The 27639-nt window shown below is 43.7% G+C and overlaps 1 protein-coding gene and 1 long non-coding RNA gene across 4 annotated transcripts in view; one reads left to right on the forward strand and one right to left on the reverse strand.

Annotated features, from left to right (window-relative positions):
- TMEM123 (transmembrane protein 123) overlaps nt 1-25462 on the reverse strand; it is a 48413-nt gene extending 22951 nt beyond the window's left edge. The window contains exons 1-2 of one of the 3 annotated variants that reach the window (XM_023758846.1): nt 25182-25462; nt 21293-21349 (exon numbers count right to left, since the gene is read on the reverse strand). In XM_023758846.1, coding sequence (XP_023614614.1) covers nt 21293-21349; nt 25182-25281 — 157 coding nt within the window. In that variant the 5' untranslated portion in view covers nt 25282-25462. The remainder of the gene's footprint in view (nt 1-21292; nt 21350-25181) is intronic. The other 2 variants (XM_006094665.3, XM_014460779.2) reach the window with 2 other exon arrangements.
- A 77-nt stretch (nt 25463-25539) lies between these two features.
- On the forward strand, nt 25540-26509 carry LOC106698130. Its single transcript, XR_002830676.1, has 2 exons — nt 25540-25745; nt 26295-26509. It is a non-coding gene; the product is annotated as an uncharacterized LOC106698130 (long non-coding RNA).
- Nucleotides 26510-27639: the final 1130 nt, after the last annotated feature.

Genomic DNA, 27639 nt, shown 5'->3' on the forward strand with positions numbered 1-27639 from the left:
CCATGCACCAGGCCTCTATCCTACATAATAAAAAGGGTAATATACAAATTGACCCTAACTACAGAAAGACTGGGAATGACTGGTCACTATGACACACACTGACCACCAGGGGGCAGATGCTCAACGTAGCAGCTGCCCCCTGGTGGTCAGTGGGCTCCCACAGGGGGAGCTCTGCTCAGCCACAAGCCAGGCTGCCGGCTGCCAGTACAGCGGTGGTGGTGGGAGCCTCTCCCGCCTCCTCAGCAGCGCTAAGGATGTCTGACTGCAGCTTAGGCCTGCTCCCCGCTGCAAGTGGACATCCCCCGAGGGCTCCCAGGCTGCCAGAGGGATGTCTGACTGCCAGCTTAGGCCCAATCCTCCCGGGGAGTGGGCCTAAGCCAGCAGGTGGTCATCCCCCGAGGGGTCCCAGACTGCAAGAGGGCACAGGCCGGGATGAGGGACACCCCTCCGAGGGCACAAATTTTTGTGCACCGGGCCTCTAGTTTTCTAAATAAAACCCTTGAATGGAAAATTACCTAGGATCAACTTCTTTACAGTAATTTATCTCCACATAGTGAGGTTGCTACATAAGTTTTAACAATCGCAAGGAAGTTATAAAAATTGTCTTTGGCTTCATAATAGAAAATCCCAGAAAGGTTACAAACAAATAAGGTATGCAAGGATTTTGGTATGCCTTTCGTTGCAGTTGTTTAACAGTGAAAGCAAATTTACTTAGTACAATATGAAGATAACGATTGAATAAGCATGTGGCTTAATGTTAAAAAGGGTGGTTTGATTCCCCACTTACTGTTCAAAATCCATGACTGGCTATAACATTCACAATGAGAAAACTTCTATTTGATTTGGTGACAACCCAACTACTACAAATATAAAAATAACTGATGTAGGTGCTCCGACACAAAACTTTTTATTAACTGAATAGCCAGTTGTGGATAAAGATTTGTGTCTGGGCGTCTACATCAGTTATTGGATATTCTACTGTAGTAGGGACGTCACTTTAAATCAAAAGCTAGATATGATTAAGCTTAGCGAGGAAGGCATGTCAAAAGCTGAGAAAGGCCAAAAACTAGGCCTCTTGCCCTAGTTAGCCTAATTGTGAACGCAAAGGCAGAGTTCTTTAAGGAAATTAAAGTGCTACTCCAGTGAGCACACACATGATAAGAAACTGAAATAGACTACTGCTGATATGGACAAAGTTTTAGTGGTCTGGACCGAGGATCAAACCAGACAGAAGCCTAATCTAGAGCAACACCCTTAGGCCAAAGCCTAATCTAGAGCAACACCCTAACTCTCTTCAGTTCTACGAAGGCAGAGAGAGGTGAGGAAGCTGCAGAGGAAAAGTTGGAAGCTAGAAGTTGGTTCATGAGGTTTAATGAAAGAAGCCATCTCCAAAACCAAAGTGCAAGGTGAAGCAGCAACTGCTGATGGAGAAGCTGCAGCAAGTTATCCTGAAGATCTAGTGAAGATAATGAATGAAGGCGGCTACACTAAACAACAGCTATTCAGTGCAGGTCGAACAGCCATCAAGGACTTTCATGCCTAGCTTCAGAGCCTCAAAGGACAGGCTGACCTCTCTACTCTGTCTGTGCTCTATAAACGGAACAGAGCCTGGGTAACAGCCCACCTGGGCACAACATGGTTTACTGAAAATTTGCCCCCCCGCCCCCTGGAGACCTACTGCTCAGAAAAAAAGATTCCTTTCAAAATATTACTATTCATTGACAAAACACATGGTTAGCCCAGAGCTCCGATGGAGATGCACAATGAGATCCATGTTGTTTTCATGCCTGCTAACACAGCATCCATTCTGCAGCCCCTGGATCAAGGAGTAATTTTGACTTTCAGGTTTTATTACTTAAGAAATATACCCCATCAGGCTATCGCTGCCATAGATAATGATTCCTCTGATGGATCTGGGCAAAGTGAATTGAAAACCTTCTGAAAGGATTCACCATTCTCGACGTCATTAGGAACTGAATGGAAACTGTCACGATTGAGTCACTTATCATGGGAACTAAAATGGAGCCAGGAGGTCATGCAGAGGTTGCCTTATGCTCATCCCACCCATGAACTTTTGAACCAGGTATGAGATCATATCCTGAACATTACTTCCTTTTCACCATGGCAACGAGATCATCTAAAGTCTCCATCCTGTAAGGAGCCAATCCAATCTCTGTATCTTTCATTTGCATAGAGCAGTGGTCGGCAAACTCATTAGTCAACAGAGCCAAATATCAACAGTACAACGATTGAAATTTCTTTTGAGAGCCAGATTTTTTAAACTTAAACTATATATAGGTAGGTACACTGTTATTAACTTAATTAGGGTACTCCTAAGGCTTAAGAAGAGCCACACTCAAGGGGCCAAAGAGCCGCATGTGGCTCGAGAGCCGCAGTTTGCCAACCACTGGCATAGGGGACCTAAATGAGGTTTGAATTCTTGGACTTTCACACTTACATAGAGCAGTGATTTTCAACCACTGTGCTGCAAGAATTTTTAAAACATGCCATACTGTTAGGGGCAGAAACAGAATATCAGAAACTAATTATAAGAAGTATTAATCATGCTCTGTTAACCATGATGATTCTGTTCTGATTAGAAAGCACATTTTCACTTGGCTGGGAGTTGCACGCCCTGGGACATGGGAGCTAACATCAGAACGCAGTCCAACCTCCTGTCCAGAGAACTGCCTATCATTATAGAAAGATTTACAAACTCATGGCTGAGACAATCAAGCCCTAGAGGCACCTGCCCTTTACCCCAGCCCCTATTACCTATATCTGGTCCCGGGGTGCCTGTCCTCCGTGACGCACCCCCTCCTCCCAAGCCCACATGACTTGTAACCTGTAATGATTATCCCATGCCCACTTCCCCATGCCTGTAATTCCTACTTTCCCATGTAATCTTTATCCTTTTACCCAATATAAGCAGCTGGCTTATGGTGGGGTGCAGAGCAGATTTTCGTGGATGACCTGCTGCTCTCCCATAATGCCAGCATCATTGGAATAAACGCTCATATATGATTCAACCCTGTCTCTGCTTAATTGGCTGAAGTAGTGACAGGCAGCCCAGACCCCTTGGTTGTCCGGTTACAATATCTGACTATTTAGTCAGGGCACTGACATATTTTCCCTTAAGACTTAAAAAAAAGAAAAGAAAAAGAAAAGAAAAGAAAAGAAAAGAGCTAACACAGTAATTGCCTGGTATAAATGAATCAAAATTATACCTATTTTTTGTCAAATAGGCAAAAAATATATGTTTTGGTGTCCCACAGAATTTTAGTTCATGTATGCCATGAGATGAAAAGGTTGAAAATCACTGCCATAGAGGAACATCCTGGAACTTGCTCACCTCAGGACCTCACTACCTGAACCTAACCAGTCCTTTTTAACCAGTCATCATGTTAGACAGCCAACAGGAAAAGTTTTCTTTATTACAAAATGTGTGGTTTTGCCTTTACAAACCCTGCCTTTCTTTATTCTCCTTGGAGTGCAAATTGAGTTGTTACCTGAATATGCATCTCCCAGATTAGAATTCTATAAGATCCCAAAAGGACTTGGCATTGCTACAATCTCAGCATAAAACTTTAATGGATGAGGATTTGCTTCCGATAATGAAGAAAATAAAATAGAATTGGCATTGCTAAGAGAGTCACTTAATACGGAGCTGGGAGTCCCTGAGGAAGTGAGGCCTAGGTTCTCAGAGCTGCTACTAAGATGCTAACCTGTTGCTAAACTCTGCTCAAGGCTGAGCCATGAACATCCTGGAACAACTGCCTTGTGGGCATACAGGGACTTTTCTTCCTCCTTGTAGTTTTCACCTCCCTCGTTTGCATAATGGAACTAACCAATCCCCGCTAACCTGGCCAGCACCCTTCATTTGCATGAAGAACCTAAATGGCACTGCACTTGTGATGTTATAAACCCTGCCTTTGTTCTCTTTGGAGTTCAATTTGGGTTGCCACCTAAATCTGCGCCTCCTCGATTGCAATCCTGTTTGCTCAAATAAATGTTTTTTTTTCTTTCAGTATGGCCTACACCTATTGTATTTGTTGGTTAACACTTCTTCTTTTTTTCTTTTTAAATATATTTTATTGATTTTTTTACAGACAGGAAGGGAGAGGGACAGAGAGTTAGAAACATCAATGAGAGAGAAACATCGATCAGCTGCCTCCTGCACACCGCCTACTGGGGATGTGCCCGCAACCAAGGTACATGCCCTTGACCGGAATCGAACCTGGGACCCTTCAGTTCGCAGGCCGACGCTCTCTATCCAGTGAGCCAAACCGGTTAGGGCTGGTTAACACTTCTTATGGGTGAGCAAAAAAAGTGGTTTCTTTAGAGGGAATCTCCTCCTGGTGAAGAGGCTGTGAAGATTGTTGAAATGACAACAAACGACTTAGAATATTACATAAATTTAGTTGACAGAGTAATGGCAGGGTTTGAGAGGATTGACTCCAACTTTGAAAGAAATTCTACTGTCAAACAACAACTCATGCTACAGAGGAATCATTTGTGAAAGGAAGAGTCCACCGACGTGGCACATCTCATTGCTGTCTTATTTTAAGAAATTACCACAGCTACCCCAACCTTCAGCAACCACCATGCTGATCAGCCAGTAGCCATCAACCCTGAAGCAAGGCCCTCCACCAGAAAAAGATTACGATTTGCTGAAGGCTCAGATGACGGTTAGCATTTTTTAAGCAATAAAGTATGTTTAAATTAAGTTATGCAGTTTTTATTTTAGACAATGCTATTGCATACGTACTGACTCTAGTCAGTGTGAGTTCATGTGACTCGCAGTGGTCTGGAACTGAACCCATAATATCTCCAAGGTATGCCTGTATATGTTGATGAAAAATAATTTAAAAAGCACTGACTATTTGCATATGTTAAGAAGTTACTGGGACTGAGGTCACCAAATGGTGATGAAACAGGAATTGTAGGGGAATATAGGCAGGCTTAGGGAATTTTTAGAATTGGGGTCCATGGAAAAACACAAGGCTATAGATTGGGAGAAGGTACATCTCCATAACACAAGGAAGCCAGGTGCAGGGAGCAGCCACAGTTGCATTCACATAAGACAAGGGAGCTGGAAGTAGCCAAAAAGGTCTATATTTACAAAATAAAGAAGAAGGAAGAAAGCCAGAAAGAAAAGAACAATGAGGAAGGAGGGCCTCACATGTCCCATGTGGTGTTTGACCTTTGAGCCCAGGAGTTACTATAGTAACCAGTGTAAGGGAATATTGACCAATCAGAGGGGATATCAAGGCACCAGGATCTGCAGCCTTTATAAGCCACAGGGAAAAGGAACTCAGTGGGACCCTTTTCCCCCTCCCCACGTGGGAGTCCATTCTGTGGGACCCTTTTCCCTCTCCCCATGTGGGAATCTGTACTTATTCTTCAATAAATCTCCACCTTTGCTATACCATCTTCTGTCCGTGGCTTCATTCTTCGATTCCAGCAGACAAAGAATCCGGGTTCCAGTCCAAAAATTCCGTTTCAGTGACAAAGGACATTCCTGACTTTGTTCCCTCATAAGATCAACTAACAAGTATTCATGGACAAGACACCACTGAGAGAATCCTAGAACACAGGGGTAAGAGGGTGGTGTGCGTCTGAAATACTCCCTGCATCAGAGACCAAGACAGACTACATTAAGAGTAGGAAGTTGCTCTCCTCCAGGATGGCACAGAACCAGGCTGAGAGGTCTTTCCTGTGCCTAAAGTTCACTCAGGGTAAAAGGAGAGCCCAGGGTGGACATCCAGCTCCCCCAGCATTGTGGGTTGCATCTTGAGAGCCCCCACTCCTCTCTCACCCCATGGGGATTTCACAGGAATCTGTGAGACTCCACCACTGGAAATCTCATTGTGGAGGGGAAGGGGAGAGGGGCTTGCAATGACTAGCACTTGGATCTTGGCAGACGGAGTTCCTAACGGCAGGGTGCAAGTGGTAATCCAAACCAGCAGCTTTGCTCATCTGCAGAACCAAGTCGGTGGTACAGTGTGACTAGGGAACTGGGCAGGGTGCATGTCTGCCTGACTCAGGTCTTAAAATGAAGAGATTTACCAGTCCCAGAGCCTGATCTGCCTTTGCCAAGACAGGGGAGCTGAGTCATAGCCCTGTCCCCTGCTGAGTGAAGCTCCCAGGCCTGCCCAACAAGACAGGTTGACAAGAAACACTTAGAAGCTGCAGAGCCTAGCAATGCTAGAGCCGAGTCCAAAAGGCAAAGCTGATAGTCTGCAGACCAAAGCCAGCGGCCCTATTTGGCCAGGAGGTTGCCTTGAGTCAAGACCACAAACAGGAGTCTTATTTGCCTTGGAGTTGGTTCTCCCACGGCGAATGGACATGGAAACTAATGCACAGCCCTGCCCACAGCTGAATATGGCCTTCGGCCCACTCAACCAGGGAACCTACACAGAGCACACAGGGAGCTGTGTATTCCATCCCACGGCCACACTTACAGTGACATTTGAACAAAGAGCACAGCCGGTGGATTTCACTGTCTGCAAGCAAAACTGGTGGCCCTTTCTGGTCAGGGAATTCAGTGAACATGTAACAGTGAATAAAAACTTTATACTATGTTGCCCAACCATAAAATGGAATTAGAATAAAATGTTAAATAAATGTTAAGCTGATAAAAGGAACTCACATATTGACAGTTTCTTTATAAGCATATTGCAGGTATCAGCAGTTCTTTCCTGCTTGTACACGAGACTCTGGTTGATGCAGATCACCCAACTGCAGAATCTGGCTAGCACTGACCAGTTCCAGTATGCTGACACTAACAATCCTTATCAGGGCCAGCAAGGACACTGCCTGCTGGTTCACAGCCCCTCCTCCTGATTTTTTTGTTCTGCTCTTCCTCTCCCTCCCTATAAAAACCACTGCTTGCATCGAGATGCTAAGATGAGCTTTGGACAATAGTCCCCCATCTTCTTGAGGTGCTGGCACTCGAATAAACCTTTTTCACCAGCATCTGTCTCATGAGTTTTGTTTTCATGGTGACAGGCAGTCAAAGCTTGGTTCTGTTACAAATAGTACTGCCTGATTTGGGTCCCCAAACAACAAGCTGTGCAGGCCCTGGGGCCCATCCTGCTGCCCCACCTCGGCAGAGAAGCTAATTCCTAGCCCCACCTACTGCTAAGTAAAGTATCCAGTCCCAACCACCAAGAAACCCTGGCCAAAGAACCCAACTAACCATAGAGCCCCTCCTCCCGCCTCACTTAGCAGGGAACCGAGTCAGCAATCCTAACCAACTGTTGCCAGTCAGCAGTACCCTTCTTCCATTGACTTCAAAGCCCAGATAATGACCTCACCCAGAACAGACCCTGAGAGCAAGCCCCACCTGCCCATAGGTGTTACCAGAAGACATGTTCAGAAACCCAAACTCAGTTGATCGATGAAGAACTTTCTCTGCCAAAGCAAGTCTATAAAGTCTGAAAGAGGAGACTGCTTATTCAGATGTGCAGATACCAAAAGAAGGAATCACAGGTCACCAAAAAGCCTGTAACAATGACCCCACCAAAGGAAACAAAGCGCTAAAATTCGTTCATTCGAATAAATGACTCTAAAGAAAAAGAGATCTATGAACTGTCAAATAATTCAGAATAATCCTCCAAAACTTTAGTAAAAACAATAAGAACACACACAGAGACAACTAAATGAAACCAGGAAAATAATGCATGAACAAAAAGAAAAGCTTAACAAAGAAATATAAACCATCAAAAACAATATACACAAACCCTACAGCTGAAAAATACAGTGACATGAGTGAAGAATTCAATATATCACTTCAAAAGCAGATAACCATGCAGAAGAATCAGTGACCTAGAAGACAGAACATCTGAAAGTATCCAATCAGAGGAGTAAAATGAAAAAACAAAAAAAACACGAAAAAGAGTGAAGAAAACCTACAGGACTCACGGAACACAATCAAAAGAAATAATATCCATATTCTAGGAATTCAAGAAAAAACAACAACCAAGTATATTTAAAGCAACAAGGGCTGAAAACATCCCAATCCTGGAGGGAGAAATGGATATTTAGATTCACAAGACCCAAAGGACCCAAAATAGTTTAAACTCGAATGGGGTTACACCAAGACATATGACAGTCAAGTGCTGTTTAACGATGGGAATAGATTCTGAGAAATGTGTCATCAGGCAATTAATTGTGTGAACATTACAGGACTATTTACTTACACATACCTAGAAGTGATAGCCGACTACTCACCTAGACTATATGGTATAGCTTACTGCTCCTAGGCTACAAGCCTGTTCAGCATGTTACTGTATAAAACATGAGATTAAATCAAGAGCAAATGATGTGACCAAGAGACTTGGTAAACATGAAATATATAAGGCTGCTGCCAGCTATTGGCACACATTTTAAAAAATCTTTGTTGTTGAGATTATTACAGATGTCCCTCTCTCCCCACCCCCCATTGCCTCCCTCCGCCCGGTTCCCGCCCCACCCCAGCCAGGCTTTCACCACACTATTGTCTGTGTCGATAGGTAATGCATATATGCATATAAGATCTTTGTTTAATCTCTTCCCGCTCCCTCAAACCCCCTCCCCTCTGAGAATCGTCAGTCTGTTCCATTTCCATGCCTCTGATTCTATTTCATTCACCAGTTTATTCTGTTCATTAGATTTCTTATTTATTTTGATTTTTAGATTCAATTGTTGATAGGTATGTATTTGTTGCCATTTTGTTGTTCATATTTTTTTTATCTTTTTCTTCTTCCTCTTCTTAAAGAATACCCTTCAGCATTTCATATAATACTGGTTTAGAGGTGATAAACCCCCTTAGGTTTTTCTTATCTGTGAAGCTCTTTATCTGACCTTCAATTCTAAATGATAGCTTCGCTGGGTAGAGTAATCTTGGTCGTAGGTCCTTGCTATTCATTACTTTGAATATTTCTTGCCATTCCCTTCTGGCCTGCATAGTTTCTGTTGAGAAATCAGTGGTATGGGCTTTCCCTTGTAGGTAACTAACTGCTTTTCTCTTGCTGCTTTTAAGATTCTCTTTGTCTTTAGCCCATGGCATTTTAATTATGATGTGTTTTGGTGTGGTCCTCTTTGGGTTCCTCCTGTTTGGGACTCTCTGTGCTTCCTGGATTTGTAAGTTTATTTATTTCACCAGGTAGGGGAAGTTTTCTATCATTAATTCTTCAAATAGGTTTTCAATATCTTGCTTTCTCTCTTCTTCTGGCACCCCCATTATGCAAATGTTTGTACATTCGAAGTTGTCCTAGAGTTTCCTTAAACTATCTTCATATTTTTGGATTCTTTTTTCTTTTTGCTCTTCTGGTTGTTTTGTGCTTCCTCATATTTCAAATTGTTGATTCTCAGAATCCTCTACTCTACTGTTAAAGCCTTGTATTTATTCTTTATTTCTGTCAGTGTATGCTTACTTTCTGACTGGTCCTTTTCCATTTTTTTTGGAGGTTTCTAGAAGATTCTTGAGTAACCTTATAACCATGGTTTTGAACTCTATATCCAGTAGTTTGCTTTCTTCCATTTCTTTCATTTGTGACATGTGTCTTTGTCTCCACATTTTGGCTGCTTCCCTGTGTTTGTTTCTATGTATTAGGGAGAGCTGCTATGTCTCCTAGAGTTGGTAGGGTGGCCTTGTATAGTAAGTGTCCTATAAGGCCCAGTGGCTTAGCCTCCCCAGTCACCTGAGCTGGGCACTCTAGGTGCACCCTTTTGTGGGCTGTGAACAGAGTGTTATTGTAGTTGAGACTTGATTGCTGTTGGTGTCACTGGGAGGAATGGACTTCCAGGCCAATTTGCTGTGAGGACCAGCTGTGACTACAGTGGGAGAGTTGCTGTGCAAGAGACATCCCTATGGAGCAGGACATGCTTCAGTGGGGCTTTGATGCTCATTGAGTCTGCCCCTTAAGTGTTGCTTATCGATGTGTAGAGTTGTAATCTGGTATGGTCTGACATTGACCACTGGGTACAATGGCTCTTGGGTCTCTAGGGAGGTGCAAAGTCAGTTACTGCCTGGGGCTACCCAGCAGGAGCTATAGAGAGATCTTCAGATTGCTCCTATTTGTATCAGGTTTGGAAGTGCCCAGATGAAGCCCAGCTATGAAGCAAGGCAGGCTGGTGCTGGTGCCGGATCTTGGGCCTTTTATTGATAGGTTTGGGGCTCCCTGCCCCAGCTGCAGCTTGTTGAGGGATTTTAGCCTGAGTAAGGACAGACCATTCCTTTGCTGAGTAAGCAAAAGCCACTGCACACAGCCTGGGTGGGGTTGTGAATTGGACGAGGCAGGGTCTCAGAAAATCACCAGGGAGGAGCAAACAGAAATGACTGCCAGTCAGCCAGCATAGGAACAATGATCCCTGTGAGCACCTCCGTCTGGGAGAAAGCTACCCCCGAGTTCCTGCCCCAGTGCCTGACAATCCAGTTCCTTCTCATATGTGTCTGTGATCCCCAGAGCCTCACCCTGATGCTGGAACTCAGAGGAAGTGAGACATTGTAAGTTCAGTTCGTGGTGCTGGCTTTTTAAGAGAAACAGCTGGGGTCTCCAGCAGCCTCTGTGTCACTGAGCCCCAATCCACACTGGTTTTTACAGACCAGTAGTTTTTACTGCCCGTAGGAACTTCTTTTCCCAGCTCTGGGACCCTGGGCTGGGGGTCTGGTGTGGGGCTGGGACCCCTTGTTCCTCCAGGCGCCTCCACAGAGACAATCTCCCCCCCCGATTAATAAAGTGGCACATGCTGGTGCTGGACCAGTCTGCTCTGCACCTCTGCACCTCCTACCAGTCTCAGTGTGCTTTCTTCTTAATTTCTCTAGTTGTAGGACTTCCATTTAGCCAGCTTTCCAGTGGTCCTGGATGATGGCTGTTCTGTATTTCAGTTGTAATTTTGATGTGGTTGTGGGAGGCGGTGAGTACAGGCATTTACCTACGCCACCATCTTCCTCTCTGCTGGCACACGTTTTACAACAAACTTTTTTTTATATAAGTAGAAAGGGTACACTCTAAAATAGTGATAAGTAGAATACAGTAAATAAACTAGAAAGTTTATTATTATCAAGTATTATGTACTGTACATAATTCTATGTACTATATTCTTAGACAGCTGGCAGTGCAGTGGGTTTGTTTATATAGCAGCATCACCACAAACATGTGAATAATGTGCTGTGCTATGATGTTATGATAGCTATGACATCACTTGGCAATAGGATTTTTTCAGCTCCATTTTAATCCTACTGTGGTCTGCTGTTGACTGAAATGTCATCATGTGGTGTATAGCTGTCTAGTTAAGTTTTCAAAAGTCAAAAACAAAGAAAGAATTTTGAAAGCAGTAAGAGAAAGGAGAAAAATTACATACAAGGGAACCCCTCCTCATAAGACTATCAGAGGATTTCTCAACAGGAACCTTTTAAGCAAGGAGACAATGCGATGTTATATTCCAAATATTGGGGCAAAACAAAACCTGCCAACCATGAATTCTATACCTGGCAAAGCTGTCCTTTAGAGAGACAGGCTTTCCCAAACAGGAACTGAAGGAGCTCGTCACCATTAGACTTGCCTTATAAGAAATGCTAAAGGAAGTTATTTGAGTAAAAGAATGCTAATGAACATCATAAAAACATAAGAAGGTAATATAAAACTCACTGGCAATGGTAAATATATAGTCAAAGTAAGATTCTGTAATATTACTGATGGTGTACAATTCACTTAGAACTCTAGTTTAAAAGTTAAAAACAGATGTAGTAAAAATACCCCCCCCAAAAAAAAACACACACACAAAAACAAAAATAACCCAAGCTACAATAATCTGTTTTTAATTACACAATATAAAAATATGTTAACTGTAACATGAAGAGACTAAAATGTGAGAGGGAATAGAAAAGTGTAAAGTTTAGAATTCTTTTGGAGTTAAGTTGTTATCAGTTGCAAATAGGGTGTTATAATGTTAAGTCTCATGGTAACCACAAGGTACCAAAAGACATCTCACACACACACACACACACACACACACACACACACACAGAAACACAGCAGGATGCAAAACAAGGAACAATGGGTATACAAAACAGCCAGAAAAATATTAATAAAATGGCAATAGTAAGTCCTTACTTGTTAATAATCATTTTAAATGTAAATAGATAAAATATAGGTATAAAAACAAGATCCAATGATATGCTGCCCACAAGAGACTCACTTTAGCCTCAAAGACACACAACCTGAGAATGAAGGAATGAGAAAATACATTTCAAGCAAATGGTATCCAAAAACCTCCAGGGGTAGCCAAATTTACATCAGACAAAACTGATTTTAAACTAAAAATGATAAAAAGAGACAAAGGGCATCATAAAATAATAAAGGGTACAATTCATCAATAAATTATAATTGTAAATATTTATGCACTCAACTTTGGAGCATCCAATATATATAAAGCAACAATTAACAGAAATAAAAAAAAATAAAGAAATAAACAGCAATACAATTTTGTTGGAAACTTTAATATCCCCTGCTCTCAACCATGGATCGATCATCCTGACAGAGAGGATCATTAAGGAAACAGCAGATTTAAACACAATAAGCCAAGTAGACATAACAGACATATAGAACACTCTAACATAAAGAACATCCTTGTAATACTTTCAACAATAAGGATTTAAGGAAAAAAGAGAACATCCTATCAGCAACAGCAAATACAACTTCTCAGACGTACACGGAACATTTTCTAGATTAGACCATATGTTAGGCCACAAAACAAGTCTTCGCAAATTCCAGAGGACTGACATCATACCAACTATCTTCTCTGAAATGAGAAATCAATAACTGGAGTAAAACTCAAATATTCATGGCGCTGACACACACAGAATGCATAGAAATTAAACAACTGCTCTCCTTAGCATCCCATGGGTCAAACAACAAACTGAAGGGGAAATGTGAAAGTACCTAAGTCAAATGAAAATGGAAACAACATACCCACACGTATGGGATGCAGCAAAAGAGGCACAAGGATGGAAGTTCATCGCAATAAATGCCTTCATTAAGACACAAGATCTCAAATAAACATCTTAACTCTACACCTTCAGTGACTACGAAAAGAACTCTGAGCCCCAAATGAGCAGAGGACAGCAATAATAAAGACCAGAGCAGAAATAAATGAAATAGAGGACAGGAAAACAATAGAAAAGATGAACAAAACTAAGAGTTGGTTCTTTGCAAGGATAAACAAATTTGACAAACTTTTAAATAGACTAATAAAAGAGAGAGAGACAGAGAGAAAGAGAGAACCCAAATTATAAATGAAAAAGAAGACATTATAGCTGACACCATAGAAATAATAAGGATCATAAGAGACTAGAAACAGAAATAAATCAACAAATTGAGAAACATTGCTGTAAGGTTTCTTCCAGTGCTAAGGTTTTAATAATCTTTAAATTAACATGGAATGCTACAACTACTAGATGACAGTTTCTAAGATTTATCCCACAAGAAACCCCTTTAATATCTGAATCATGCAGGAAGTTTAAACCACCTAATTTTAGCATTTCAATGCTCCCCCAACCCAATCTTTCTGAAAGACAAGGAAGCATATAAAGTGAGATTCTCTTCTCACTCTACTTTTATCCACCCTCCACTTCTCTGTCCTTACTCTTCTTGTCTTTCCCACTTCAGACGTAGATCAATCCACTCTCTCCCTCCAGCCTGCTGTGCGCTCTCTGCTGTTCTCATTCTTAACTTCTCCCTCTTATTCCCCCAATACTAATCTCCCAGATGTAGGGTGGCCAGGTGTCTAGTTTTAACTGGGACAATAAAACATTTGAGTTCAAACTTAAAGACACAGCCACACCCAATTCCCCATGCGAAATCTCTCTTTATCTCCACGGCTACCATCTTGGCTCACCGTCCATTTGGACTGATGTATTTAAAACCTTCAATGGCTCCCCACTGCATTTCTATCAAACCCAAACTCCCTGAAGGACTTCAGCCATCCCCACCACCCTTCTCTCCATGTGACCTTCATTACCTCTTTATGTCCGTGCAGAGCACACATGTTCCCACCACCTTGCCCCAACGTCACAAGGCCCAAACCACCCAGGCATTGCCTCAACAGGAAGACTGACCACAGCACAGGCCCGGCGAGCCAGGCAAGGTCCTCTGTGTCCTCTTGGATCTGAATGCCCTGTTCACCCCCTTCCACAGCTCCCTCCCACCCCACCCCGGCATAAAGGCCTTGCTGGAGGGGCTTTATCTGAACAGATAAAAAGAAAACAGAGTTGTCTAGGGGCACAGTACAGGCATGTCTCCGAGATACTGGGAGTTCAGGTTCAGACCACAATACAGCGAGTCATCATCTTTTTGCTGGTGGAGGGTCTTGCCTTCAATTTGTAAAATAAAGTGACACCTGTGAAGCACAATAAATGAAGCGCAATAAAACAAGGTACGCCTGCCTATGCAAAGGCCCTGCAGCAGAGAGCTCAACGGGAGGCGATCCAAAAAAGGGGCGCTGTGGCCGCAGAACAAAGAGGGGCACATTTGATTTTTGTTTGTGCCAAATGCTATTTTAAAGCCAAGTGCTTCACATGCATCTCATCTATCCTCTAAGATAGCTACAGCTCTCATCAGCTCAATTTTACAACGGGAACTGAGGCACGGGGAGGCTGAGGAACTTGCCCAAGGTCAATTAACAGCAATGCCTTTAGTCTTCCCTTTGCATCTTCCCCCAAATCAACAAAGTACATACACCGGAGGGAAGCTACTATACTAGAGCTAGTGAATCAAATTCATTGTGGAGTTTCTTAGTGAAACACTAAAACTGTCACTTTTCAGCTAGTTGTTTTCACGTCCTAAGATGTAACCATGATAAAAATGTTTTGTAAGAGTAGGTTAGTTCTCATGTTAAGAAACTGTGCCTATGTAATCAAGTTTGAGCTTAAAAACAACTAAAAATAGCTGGTAGAAGTAATTTTAATAATGATTAAAAAATGCTTTGCTGTAGTTTCCAAAATTTCGATATTTATACTCAGAAAATAAACGAATAAAGACACAGACAAGCTAACAAAATGATAAGCTAATAAGTGACAAACAACCTAATTAAAAAACGAGCAAAGGACCTGAATGGACATTTCTCAAAAGACGACATACAAATGACCATGCAAAGATGCTCAACATCTTTCTTTAGTCATCAAAGAAATGCAACTCAAAACCACAATGAGATACATTTTCACACCCACTAGGATGGCTGGGATAAAAAAGTTACATAATGACAAGTGCTGGTGAGGATGTGGAGAAATCAGGATGCTCAGACACTGCCTGCAGGAATGAAAAACTGCAGTCAACAGTCTGCAGCAGTTCATTAAGCACAGAGTTACTATATGAGCCAGCAATTCCACTTATATACCCAAGAAAGCTAAATACATAGATCCAAATAAATGTTTATAGCAGCGTTATTTATAACTGGCCAAGAGGTGGAGCCAACCCAAATGTCCTTCAATGATGAGTAGATAACCAAAATCGTAGTATATACACACGATGGAATATTATTCAGCCATAAAAGAGAATGAATGAAGTACTGATGCAAGCTACAACTTGGATGAACATTGAAAACATTATATTAAGTGAAAGAAGCCAGTCACAAAAGACTATATACTACATGACTCCATTCATATGAAAGTCCAGAACAAGGGAAGATATAGGGACAGAAAGTAGATTAGTACTGCTTAGGGCTGAGGGTGGAAGTGGGGTAGGGAACAAGGGGATGGTAGCTAAAGGGCACTGGGTTTCTTTTTGGGGTAATGACAATGTCCTAAAATTGACAGTGGTTGCACATATCTGTGACTATACTAAAAACCACTAAATTGTGCAGCTGAAAGGAGTGAACTGTATGATATGTGAATTATATCCAATAAAGCTGTTTAAAAAACGAAGAAACAAACAAAAAACCACCCAAAATCAGTATGAAAATATTCCCAAATTTACTCATAGTTAAAGGAATGTAAGTCTAAATGACGAAACTTTATTAATCACATCTCAGTTAGTGGGAGTAAACTGGTGTAACCTTCCTGGAAGAAAATGTAGCAACATATCACCAATTAAAATACACACACCACTCACTCAGCAATTCCGCTACTAGAAAAGAGCATACCAAGATTGGCCAGGAAGGATGCTCGCTGTAACACTGTTTGAAACAGTACACTGCAGAGAACCTTAATGTCCATCATCAATAAGGAACTGGGTGAACGAGTTATGCTGCATCGCATTGGGGAATACTATGCAGCCATGAGGAAGGAGGAGGTGTGAGACCAACTAGGCAGAGAACAGTGCTTAGCATGTATGGTAATAAAAAGCATTCATACTATACACAGATTCCGCTTAAATTATTTTTTGGAAGGAAGCATGTGAACCTGGTAACCATTTCTGTCTTGAGACACTATATGAATGGTTGTCCTACCAGGTGAGATGAGAAACACAACAGCAGCTCTTTGGGCGGAAAGGAGTCTGGCTTTTGACTGTTAACACTTGGAGTGCGGGTGAATTTCCCGCCAAAATATAAGATGGCTCTGTCTTTTGGTTTTGTTCCATCCACCAAAAGGGTGGATTACAAACAAATATTTGGTAATACGCAGTTACAATCGGCCCGAGTTTACACGTTTCCCGCACTCCACCGCAAATCTATATGAACCGAGTTAAAGACGGCTCCCGCAGAGTACGCGCAATTCACGCGAGCCGACTTAACTCGTTTCCCCCACTCCAAGTGTTAAATACATTTGGGAAAAGGATTGCTGGGCTCCATGGGGAAAGTAAGACTAGTATTATATACATAATGTTTAGACTTTTAGAAATCATGTACATGTCTTAGTTTTACTCTACAATAAATTTTTTAAAATATATTTTTATTGATTTTTTACAGAGAGGAAGGGAGAGGGATAGAGAGTTAGAAACATTGATGAGAGAAACATCAATCAGCTGCCTCCTGCACACTCCCTACTGGGGATGTGCCCGCAACCAAGGTACACGCCCTTGACCAGAATCGAACCTGGGACCTTTCAGTCCACAGGCCGACACTCTATCCACTGAGCCAAACCGGCTAGGGCTCTACAATAAATTTTAAGCAACACTACACATTAAAGACACAGACAAGCAAAGAGAGGAGGAGCCAAAAAGTTAACATCTGCTACCAACTACTGCTTAACTCTAACCAGTATATCATACAGTCTCTTCTTAAGAACTTTACACACGTGGGAAAGTTACTCAAGGAATCTTTATGTATTACTCAACACGAAGGGTAAGTCTGAATTTCAGTCTGCGAGAAGTCATGAGAGGGCAGAGCTAGCCTGCCAGCTTTCTCTGAAAAAGCGTCTAATAGAAAAGATACAAAAGGAAGTGAGTGCCATGCATTCAATCCCAGCTGGGCCATTCTCCTACTCGAACTGGAATTCAGATTCAACAAGGACCTACTGTGCAGCCGGTGTGTGCCGGACCCGTCACAGGCTTTATCGAAAGACCAAAGGAGGCAGGAGCCAGGTGGTGGGCTTTTCTGCCCCAGGCCCACTTTTTGGGAGGGCAGTGAGGGGTGGCTGTTTTATCATCTATACCATCTTTTGTTTTTCCTGCTTCTGAAAAAAAAATATTTTAAGAATGGCTCGAGCTTTTATTTTTCTCTTATTTCTGTTGCTGCTTAGTCTTTTTTCAGCATTTCTGGGAATTTTGCATGTTTTCTCAGTTCATGTTCTCCCCCCACTGGGTGTTTATCTTTCTGAACCCTAGTGCTCGCTTTGGCAGCACATAGACTCTCTTTCCTAACCCTGGTTCATCAGACCTCCTCCCCCTGCCTGCCCCCACAAACCCAAGCCCACATGCACAATTCCCTGGGCTTTCCCAGAACTCATTCAACAGGCTGGTTACTCAGCCTCACCTCTCTAACCCTTAGAACGTTAAATGTTCTCCTTTACAGTCCTCACCATACTGAGCGCAGCAGCAGGTCTTGGCCTGAGTTGGAAGCATTTCATTGGGCCCTTAACGCCAACGTGAGGACAGAGGCACGCTCCAGGGAAACACACCAGGACCGGTCCATTTCATTATCACACCTGCTGCCCCGGGATGTGGGGAGTGTGCAGGTGCACAGTGGCTTAGAATCACACATCGCATTTTAATGCTTTCAGAGCTACACCCTCCAAGAAAGAAAGAAAGAAAAGAGAAAAGAAAAGAAAAGAGAAGAGAAGAGAAGAGAAGAGAAGAGAAGAGAAGAGAAGAGAAGACAAGACCCAGAGAAGTCAATGAAGTTGCCAGAATCTACATTTCCTGCTTTCTCTTCTGGAGCCTCTCCTACTGTTTCAAAATATAAATCTTCTACCTTAAATACTGATTCTGTTTTCTAACTTCCTAGATGTAACAACATAACTGCAGTACAGACGCACCATTGTGTGCCTGCTGCAGTGACCTGCCTGCCTCTGCTCCCTGGTCATTCTCTACCACATTCATATATAGATATATTCATTCATTTTATCCTGAACCCCTCAGATTCCTCTTTTTGGGGAAGGATCAGTGCTAAGTAGTCAGAGCAGGCCATATCCTGAATGACAGTGAGCTGTTGTCCTGCTACAGATGAGACCTGCTCTCCTGAACCATGCCACATTCTCTCGCATCCTTGCCCAGACTCCCGTTACTAAACATCACCCGGGCATGTGTCTTCCTTGCACCATACAGCATACATTCAGCCACCCACGGACCCTGAAATATAAACCGCCTAACTTTACATGAAACAGGGGAAACCATTTTCTCCATAATCTGAAAACACGAACAAGTCCCTGCAGAAAAGAATGTCAAAAGTATGGCTGTTCTCGAGTAACAATGAGGGCATTCAAAAAAAAGAACCGCTACGTGCAATTCAGTGGTATCATTGGAGAGTAACCTTAATTCCTGTTTCTTTTTTATATCTTACTCTATAAACAAGAAGAAACCTCCTCTCCCCCCATCACGCGATAACAATGGATAAGATTAGAGCATGGACCAGTCATGTCTGCAAAATGTATGCAGTGGTTCTTTAATAAAGTTAAGCCAGCAATTACACCAGTAAAATATGTTTCTGGTTCCATAATTCAGTTCAACCAACACGTGTGCCTATCTGCTATGTATCGGGCATCGTGTTAGGAGCTAGGATGAATAAATCATTATACCACTTCCAAGCAACTCAGATGGAGACTAAAAAAAGTAGAGAAGAAAGATATCCTGAATCCAAAGTGGTAAGTCCTATAAAAGTGACAGGCACCTCATGTGCTCAGTAATACTGCTGGCAGCCTCCACTTTTTCCTGAAATACACAGCATACAGGAGTTCGCCAAAGGAAGATGTTATTTTCCTTTTGGGATTGGTGCCAATTAAACTGGGCGAAATAGCACCAAACAAACTGGTAAACAGTATGTTCAAAAAACATGTGTTTCAACAATTAGAAACATCCGTGCTACTCTAACAGAAAATATTAAGCATCATGTCCTATACAAGTTCAACATGTTACATAAGGGTTTTCAAGATTCCAAGAAGATTCAAACACTTCCCATAACTGTTATAGTATCACAGTTATGGGATGTGTTACATACTGAAAAACAAAAATTGTTTATAAAACCTTATTATCTGATCTTGTTAGGAAAAAAAATTTGAGGCCATGCTGTCTTTTTTTCCCCCCTCTCAATAAATTTCCCTGAGCTAGAGGGGCATTCAAAATCCTCCCACCAACTCTGCAGCTGTCCTCAAAGGACTGTGCTGATCTTTAACAACTTCACAGTTGATGTCAGCAGTGGTATATCTTGGCTGAAAAGTGTTTTTTAAAGTTAAGTCCACACCACAGTTTTCAGGATATTCAGCAGTACAGAATTAGAGTTAATAAAGGTCAACAGGAAAAGACACCTATGAATTTAATAAACTATTTTAAGAAAACCCTCCCACAGCTGCCCAACAATAACCATTATTACATTTTGGGGAAATCTATCTAGTCTTCCCCTCCAATTAAAATGAGTCCGTAGAATTACTGAAACTGAAATAAAAGTATATCCTGACTATGTTCAGCTAGCAACCAGTAGGAAAAAGGCACAGATAACGAAAAAACACAGAGGTAAACTAACAATATGAACTCCCTGGAGCCCTGGTACACCCCCGAGAATAAAACTCTACAAAGTTGAACAACAATGTGAATGTACCTATTGCCACTGAATTCTATACTTTAAAATGGCTAACATCATAAATGTTATGTTATGTTATTTTTCCACAGTGAAAAAAACAAGCCTCGCCCCCACCCCTCCACCCCCCTCCAAAAAAAAAAAAAAAAATCCAACAAGCCAGGGCTTGGTCCATTTTGTATCCTTAGCATCTTCTAGTAGAACATGTCAGCACATTAGAGACATTCAATAAATATTTGGTGACTAAAACTAGGGTCTAGCGATAGGATCTGTGTACCTTTCCCCTAGTTTCTACCTCAGTCAACTCTGAAGAATAAGGATAATAAAAAGATAACCTAAATATTGCTTACAAGAAACCGATGGTTTACTACTGATATTTAAGACATCAACCTGGTTCCTATATCTTCCCAGCTAGTGAACTCAGAATCCCAAGGAGAAATCCATTGGTCCCAAACTAAAAGCACAGGGAAAATGTCTCAACAAGTGTTTCAACAGGGAAGCAAGATGGGGGTTGGGAGGACTGAAGTCGGACGGTCTCCTTAGAGTCTGCCACGGCAACTTAAGGCTGTCCTGGCTGACCAGCTTAAAGAGACTTGTTTCCCCAGCAAGACCAGCAGACTTATATATTCATATTTCATATGTATAGGCAGAGTGCAAAACCTTCACACCTAAAAGTGTGCTTTAAAACACAGTATGAAATCCTAACATGTTTGAGAATATATTCACATCTTTGCTAGACTGAGAGAGATTATTCATCCAGTGGACTCTATCATTTATTGATGCCTACTAAGGGCAGCCCTTGAGATAGGCTTTAGGGCAGGGGTCCTCAAACTTTTTAAACAGGGGGCCAGTTCACTGTCCCTCAGACCGTTGGAGGGCCGGACTATAGTTTTAAAAAAAACTATGAACAAATTCCTATGCACACTGCACATATCTTATTTTGAAGTAAAAAAACAAAACGGGAACAAATACAATATTTGTATTTGCATGTGGCCCGCGGGCCCGTAGTTTGAGGACCCCTGCTTTAGGGATTCATGAATAAATGATGGTTAAAACAGGTCAGTATACCCGCTTTCACGGACTTTCCTGCTGATATTTCTTTATGTATTCTAGACAGATAAAAATCCCGTTCTAAACGTACCTGTTGGCTCCGTAGTAGAGGTATGGGAAAATGTGGAAGGTTGTCTGCTTGAAGAGCCTATAAAAATAAAAAGCTTGTGATGAATGGACATATAATATTTAACTAAGGACACTGGCAATATATTGTGGTGGAGGTGTGGGGAGGGTAGATCATTCCACAAGAAGTTCTAAGGCCTACTTTTGCCACTGTTGCTATGAAACACGCTGTCAGTAAGTCTGTAACTGCATTATTGGTTTTTCAAGAAGAAAACATACAGTTTATGGAACAAACACTTACATAGTACTTACTACAGTATGTGCCAGCCACTGGATAATTACATAATAGCTTTCCCAAAATTCATTCACCCCCATGAGGACACAGTGACGGGTGAGAGAGAAACTGATTTCTGCCACTACAACCCTGCTCTTCTGAGTGGAGTGGACTATCAGGTCCCTTTGTATTCATGGGTGCTTCAAGGGCTTGTACCACCAATACCCCTAACTTCATACAATTTAGAGAAGATAACTTCACATTTAATGGAAAGCCTTCTCAGTATGATTCTTAATTTTTTTAGGTGCCCAGGCATGAAACAGCTCTGCCCACCAACACACACAGGCATCAAGCTAGGATGAACTAAGGACTGCGTGTCTGCGTTGCCCTTGACCAAATATAAGAGCAACACCACCAATCAGGTGTCTCCTTGTCCACTGCCAGGGGCTTATGACTCTTAATTTTTAACTGGCACCTAAAAGATTTGGAAGAGGTTTAGAAGAACTCTATGCCCCAGTTAAGCATTTTTTTCAGTTGGTTTATTCATCTTGAGTCTTTGTATAGACTATACACACACACACACACACACACACACACACACACACCACCTGGAAAGAGAATAAGTGTGCTATTGTATACTTTTCACAAAGGTAGCCTTCCCCCACAAAACAAACAAACCCTCAGAGTAAAACCAAAGGTAGGCAATAACAAGTTTGAAGGATCTATCTTAATTGCACGTGCAAATTTCTTCCTCTTGATAGAACTATAATCCACACACACACAAAATCTGGTGTGAAGATTAAACTTGAAAAAGATCAAGGTCAGTAGACCATAAAGATGTATTCAGCAGTAGGTATCAAACAAATGTCAATGTTATGAAGAGCTTAGGACATGGCAGGCCTCCTGGGGAGCATGTGACTTGCATTAGCTTATCCAACCCTCCCAACAATTCTGAGGTAGGAATATTATTTTGCAGTGACAGGAACTGAGGCCCAGAAAAGGCCACTCAGCTTAGTAAGTGGCAGAGTCTGGATTCAGACCAGGCTGTTTAATTCCAAAGCCTGTGCATGCAAGTGCCAAAAATGGAACTGTTGCTTTTCTACTATAAACCAGCTCTCCCTGTCTTCCCAGTTAATGTATTACCAGTTGTTCCACCCCAAACCAAGAGGTCACGATTTGATTCCTCCCTCTTTCTCATTCCACCATCCACTTCCATCCAATCCAATAGCAAGTGACTTCGGTTGCACCCCATGAAAAGACAGACCTAGAACCCACCCACTCATCTCCACTATCAGGTGCCATCATCTTTTGTCTGGACCACAGCAGGAATCTCCTGTTTCTGTCTCCCAGCTATTGTCACTCTTAGGAAGGATGATTTCCTGGTAACCCATTTTTAATTTTTTGCTTGAGAAAGAAGACAGACTCTTCCTAGCTTTACTAACTTTTCTCATTTTTTCAATAAACATGTCTGAAGTATCTACGTGGGCAGGCACTGTTTTTATATCCTGAGAGATTCATGGATAACCATAAGTACAAGAAGGCTGAAGACTTGACAGAAAGAACAGGTATTCAATTGAGTTATAATACACCGAATTGGAGGGGTGTGTGTGTGTGTGTGGGGGGTGGGGGTGTGTGTGTGGGGGTGGCAGTTAAGTTCATTATGTGGTATGGACTCAGTATGGATTTCATTTCCTAACTGGGTACCCATTATGGTGGCCTTTGAAACCTGCGACTCACTTTAGAAAGTCCCCGTTATTTGAAGTGTCATGTTCTCCCCGATGCCCCACTCCCCAGCAGTCTGAGGACAGTTTGACTACGGTTTGCCTGAGATTTGATAGATGTAATCAAGAACTGGAAAGAGCCATCTCCTGGCAACGTATTTGAACTCTTGAATACAGCATTTCTGAAGTCACCTTAATCCTTGGACTTTTCTGTTAGAGTTGATAAAGTCCCTTCTTGGCCCTAAGGCTGTTCAAGGTGGGTTTCTGTCACTTGCCACCAAGGGCCCTAAGTAATAGCCTCTCCCCCCTGCCCTCCCTCCCTTATGTCTCTCATTGCGCTCCCACATTCTCTCCTGCTGGCTAACTTGTTCACAGTCTCCCCACCTCCTCCAACTGAGGATATTTATGAAACTATGCAACAGACTGTGAAGGATATTTTAAAAGAGGAATTTCAATAATGTTTTTATCTTCTCCCACAATATTTTGGGCAATGGCCATATTGTGGATTTAAGCATTTATCTACTTGAAAAGCCAACATCACCCAATGAGGCAAAATGGTTGAGTTTGGATTCTGGCCTCTGAAATCAAACATGTATCAGCTGTTTTACTTAGAATAAGTTAGGTAATTTTCTAAGCCTCCGTTCATTTATATAATGGGGATAATACCGTGAGGATTTGATGGGATGTGGTATGGACCTCAATTAGCATAGGTAAATAGGAAAAATGTCTAGTATCAGGATGAACATGATCCTTTTGTTAAATGATCTCAAAATATGATCTGCAAAGCCAGATTGTCACATGCACAATTCAACAAAACAAACAAAAAATTCAGCAAAAACAAACAAAAGTTATTGTCTCTCTCCGATTATTCTAGCAAAAGCAGGTGCTGTGCTCTTTATCTGGATCTAAGGCTAAATATACAACAGGTGGATATAATTTAAATCCATGAAACACTTTAGTCCCTTAAAGCAACTTATCCTACTTTACTGACCATTACCCTACTTCTAGAATAGTTTACAAATAAAATGTAATACACATAGCAAATCCCAGTTTCCTGGCCTTATCCAAATAGGACGTTTTCAAGTCCCCAAAGGGCTAAGGTCCTGAAGGGAAACCCCCTTTTCTCAAAAAGGGAGAAGTAAAACTTACTTTGTTCTGACCTACTGACCGCGTCGCGGGCACCAGGCGATCGTCAGCCCTGATCTCACGGCCGCACAGCTGATGCGCGCCCGGGCGGTTAATGCCGCACAAGGCGCAGGGGGCGCCCTTCCCAGGGTGGCATAAGGCTCACCTGCTCCGGGAGGGCCGGGTGCGCTTCCCTAAAGCTCCCACCAGCCAATGAGCCCCAAAGTCTTAACTTGAAAGGTGAGACCTTGGGAATATACTTCGTCTGTTTGCTACTACACAGTTAGACGGTCAAACGCCGGGGAGACTCCTGAAAGGTTCCCCAACGAACTCGTAGACCTGCTTCCGCAGGAACCCGTGGACATATTTTCAGCCCCCCACCCCCCTCCAAAAGGGAGCCTCAGATCAAGGGAAAGGCTGGAGCTCAACTCCAGGGAGAGGCTGGTACAACTAACTCGAGCCCCTGGCTGAAGGCCCGTCCTTGGGTAGCTCCACAGGTTACCCGCACCCCCACAGGTGCGCCACCGCCGCCTGCAGAACAGCCTGGGGGGAAGGACCGGGAAGTTTCTCCAGCGGGCGGCCCCGGGGCACGTGGGAGCCGGCCGGAGCCTCAGTTTCCCCGAGACCTCGCCAGGCACCTCCAGGCTGGCCCGGTGCGCTCGGCATCAGACGCGCAGAACTTTCCTTACAAGCTGATCCCAACTTGGAAACTCCCGCAGGCAAGCGCGCCTTTCCCCCTCCCCGCCCCCCCTCCCCGCCCCGAGACGCGGGCCGGCGCCCCCGCCACGACTCACCCGCCGGGTCTTCGCTGTCCACGACCACCTTGAGCAGCGCGAGCACCAGCAGCGTCCCCACGATGAACACGGCCCAGCCACCGCGCGCGCCGAGCCCCATTGTTCTCCGGGCGGGACGCGACGGCCTCGAGGGTCCCCCGCAGAGGTGGCGGCGGCGCTAGCGAGAACGGTCCTCTGCCCCCGAGCCCGCCCGCGTCCTCTTCCGCCACGCACGCCTCCCTCCCGCCACCTGCCCCCCCAAGACCAAATAGGGCGCGGGAGCCCGGCTGGAGCGCGCGCTGCGTAGGGAGCCCGGGCGCTGGGACGGGGCGGGGCGGGGCGGGGCGGGGCCGCGGGGGCGGGGCCGGCATGGGGGCGGGGTTTGCGGTGCTCGGCGCCCGGACTCCTTCCGACCGCCCCCTCTGATGTGCACCCGTGAGCCCGAAACGCTCGAGCAGTTTCCTTTGTTTTCGGAAATGGCAGTTTTGTTCTCCCCGATAAAAGCGAGCGCCGCGGCCCCTCCGGATGCAGAGCACGCCGGGCTTCGCTGAGCCCGGAAGGATGTCTTTGAAGAGCAGCTTTCGCGTGAAGCACGGGGGAGTGGGCGGGGGGTGGGGGGTGGGGAGTTGCAGGCGAGGGCAGCAAAGCAGGAAGGTGAAGGGAGAGGCTCAGAGCGGATGGGATGCCCTCTGCGAGGTCCTGGCCATCAGCGCTTTTCTTTCTGGAGCCAGCCTAAGTTGGGCGGGGAAGGGGGGATGGTGATGGACAAATTCATTGCTTAAGTTCATATGTAAAACACATGATCTCGATACCCCAAATTGTACCCCATCCTCTTCCACAGGTTCCCTGCATTTGCTGTATCCTTGCAATAAAGATACATTTTGTGCAAAAAGAGATCAGTGGGGTGGGCAGGGATGAGGGGAACAGAACAGTTGGTAGCGTTTCGCAGGTCTGTATGGCCACCAAGGCTGAGGTTGGACAAATCTAACCTAGTCTTCTTGCCTTGGTGTCAGCTGAACCAGTTCAGATGGAATAACATGCTTTGAATAGTTCTTGGTTAAACCCTTGGTGCCATTTCTACTCACCTATTTTGACTTGCAATGCTTCTAAAATTTGCATCTTGTTTCCGCTCAGAATTGTGACTGGACCTGTAGCAACCGTGGCTGATACAGGAGCGAGACAAAGATTGAGTCCTGGTTTGGGACTCAGCTGAGATGGAAGACAGAAGGCCACAGGGAAATTAAAATCAAGGAGAACCCCTCACCTGCGAAGCTCTAAATGTTGCTGATCTTTGGTATCTGACCCAGAGTTTATGAAATAAAGGCACAATGCATTGCAATTCCCAAAAATGTGTTACGAAAGATAGTACTTTCTGTTCTGAGGTAAGTCTATCAATGTGGAGATGACCTGGCATGGAGATTAACTTGGGCAATTGATCCTAAATTTATAAACTTCCACCTGTTGATTCAGCCAAACCTAATAAATACTCCCTGGCATCCACCCTGGGCAAAAAGCAAGGACTGCACATTTAACTTTCGGTCACCCATTTAATTGGGGCATCTGGTTTACTAATAAATTTTCCTGGTGACTGCTTACCACATTGTCCAAGCATTTCCCAACCCAGGCTCCAACGATCTGTCCAGCCTTGGTTTGACTGCCCATGGACAACGGTGCTTCCTGGCATTGGCACACATTGTTCTTTCTTTCTGAAAAGCCCTCCTCCTCTTCCATGCTCTTCACCAACCCACACCTAACACTCCCTGTAAGGCTCAGTGTACACCTCTCTGGGATCTGGAGTGGAATATGAGATGCCCGCCAGAAGTGAAAATGAGAAAGTATGGAGGACGAGATGTCTGCTTGACAATTTCTCCTGGGACTGACCGCGATGGAGAAGCTCTCAGACCTTCTCTGCTGTCTGATTTCTGTGCCTCAGAGAGGAGTGGGTGTGTGTGCCCAGCTTCACTTTGGTAATCACATAAACCTGCGGGTTGGCCATGTTTTGTCTAGTCTGAGGAGAGGTGAAAAGGGCAAGGCACTGTGTCCTTTCTGCCCTCTTAGGAACTCCTGCGAGAGGTCTGGGCTCCCTGGGGAAAATCTAGCCGGAGTTTTGTCTCAGGCTCTGCCCCCATCACTGCATCAACACTTTGGTGACATGAAAGGTTAAAAAAGCGGCATGGAAGCCCTCGGCAGTCTAGCTGTCCCCCACTTTTCCAGCCTCGTGTCTGGATCCCTCTCTGTAACCTCACCAGGCTACTGAAAGTTCTGCAAATATGCCAGGGCTTTCCATGCTCCTGTGTCTTCACTCCTGTTCTTCCCTTTGTCCCAGAGGCCTTCTGACCTCTTCTCCTGGGCAATTTTCACTCATCTCCCAAGACTCCTTATATTATCTTCTCCCCAACCACCTGGGCGGATTAAAAAAGAAAAAAAAGAAAGATATATATAAAATTGATTTCAGAGAAGAAGGGAGAGGGAGAGAGAG

Source organism: Myotis lucifugus, unplaced genomic scaffold (assembly GCF_000147115.1).
Source record: "Myotis lucifugus unplaced genomic scaffold, Myoluc2.0 scaffold_139, whole genome shotgun sequence".
NCBI classification, from domain to species: Eukaryota; Metazoa; Chordata; class Mammalia; order Chiroptera; family Vespertilionidae; genus Myotis; species Myotis lucifugus.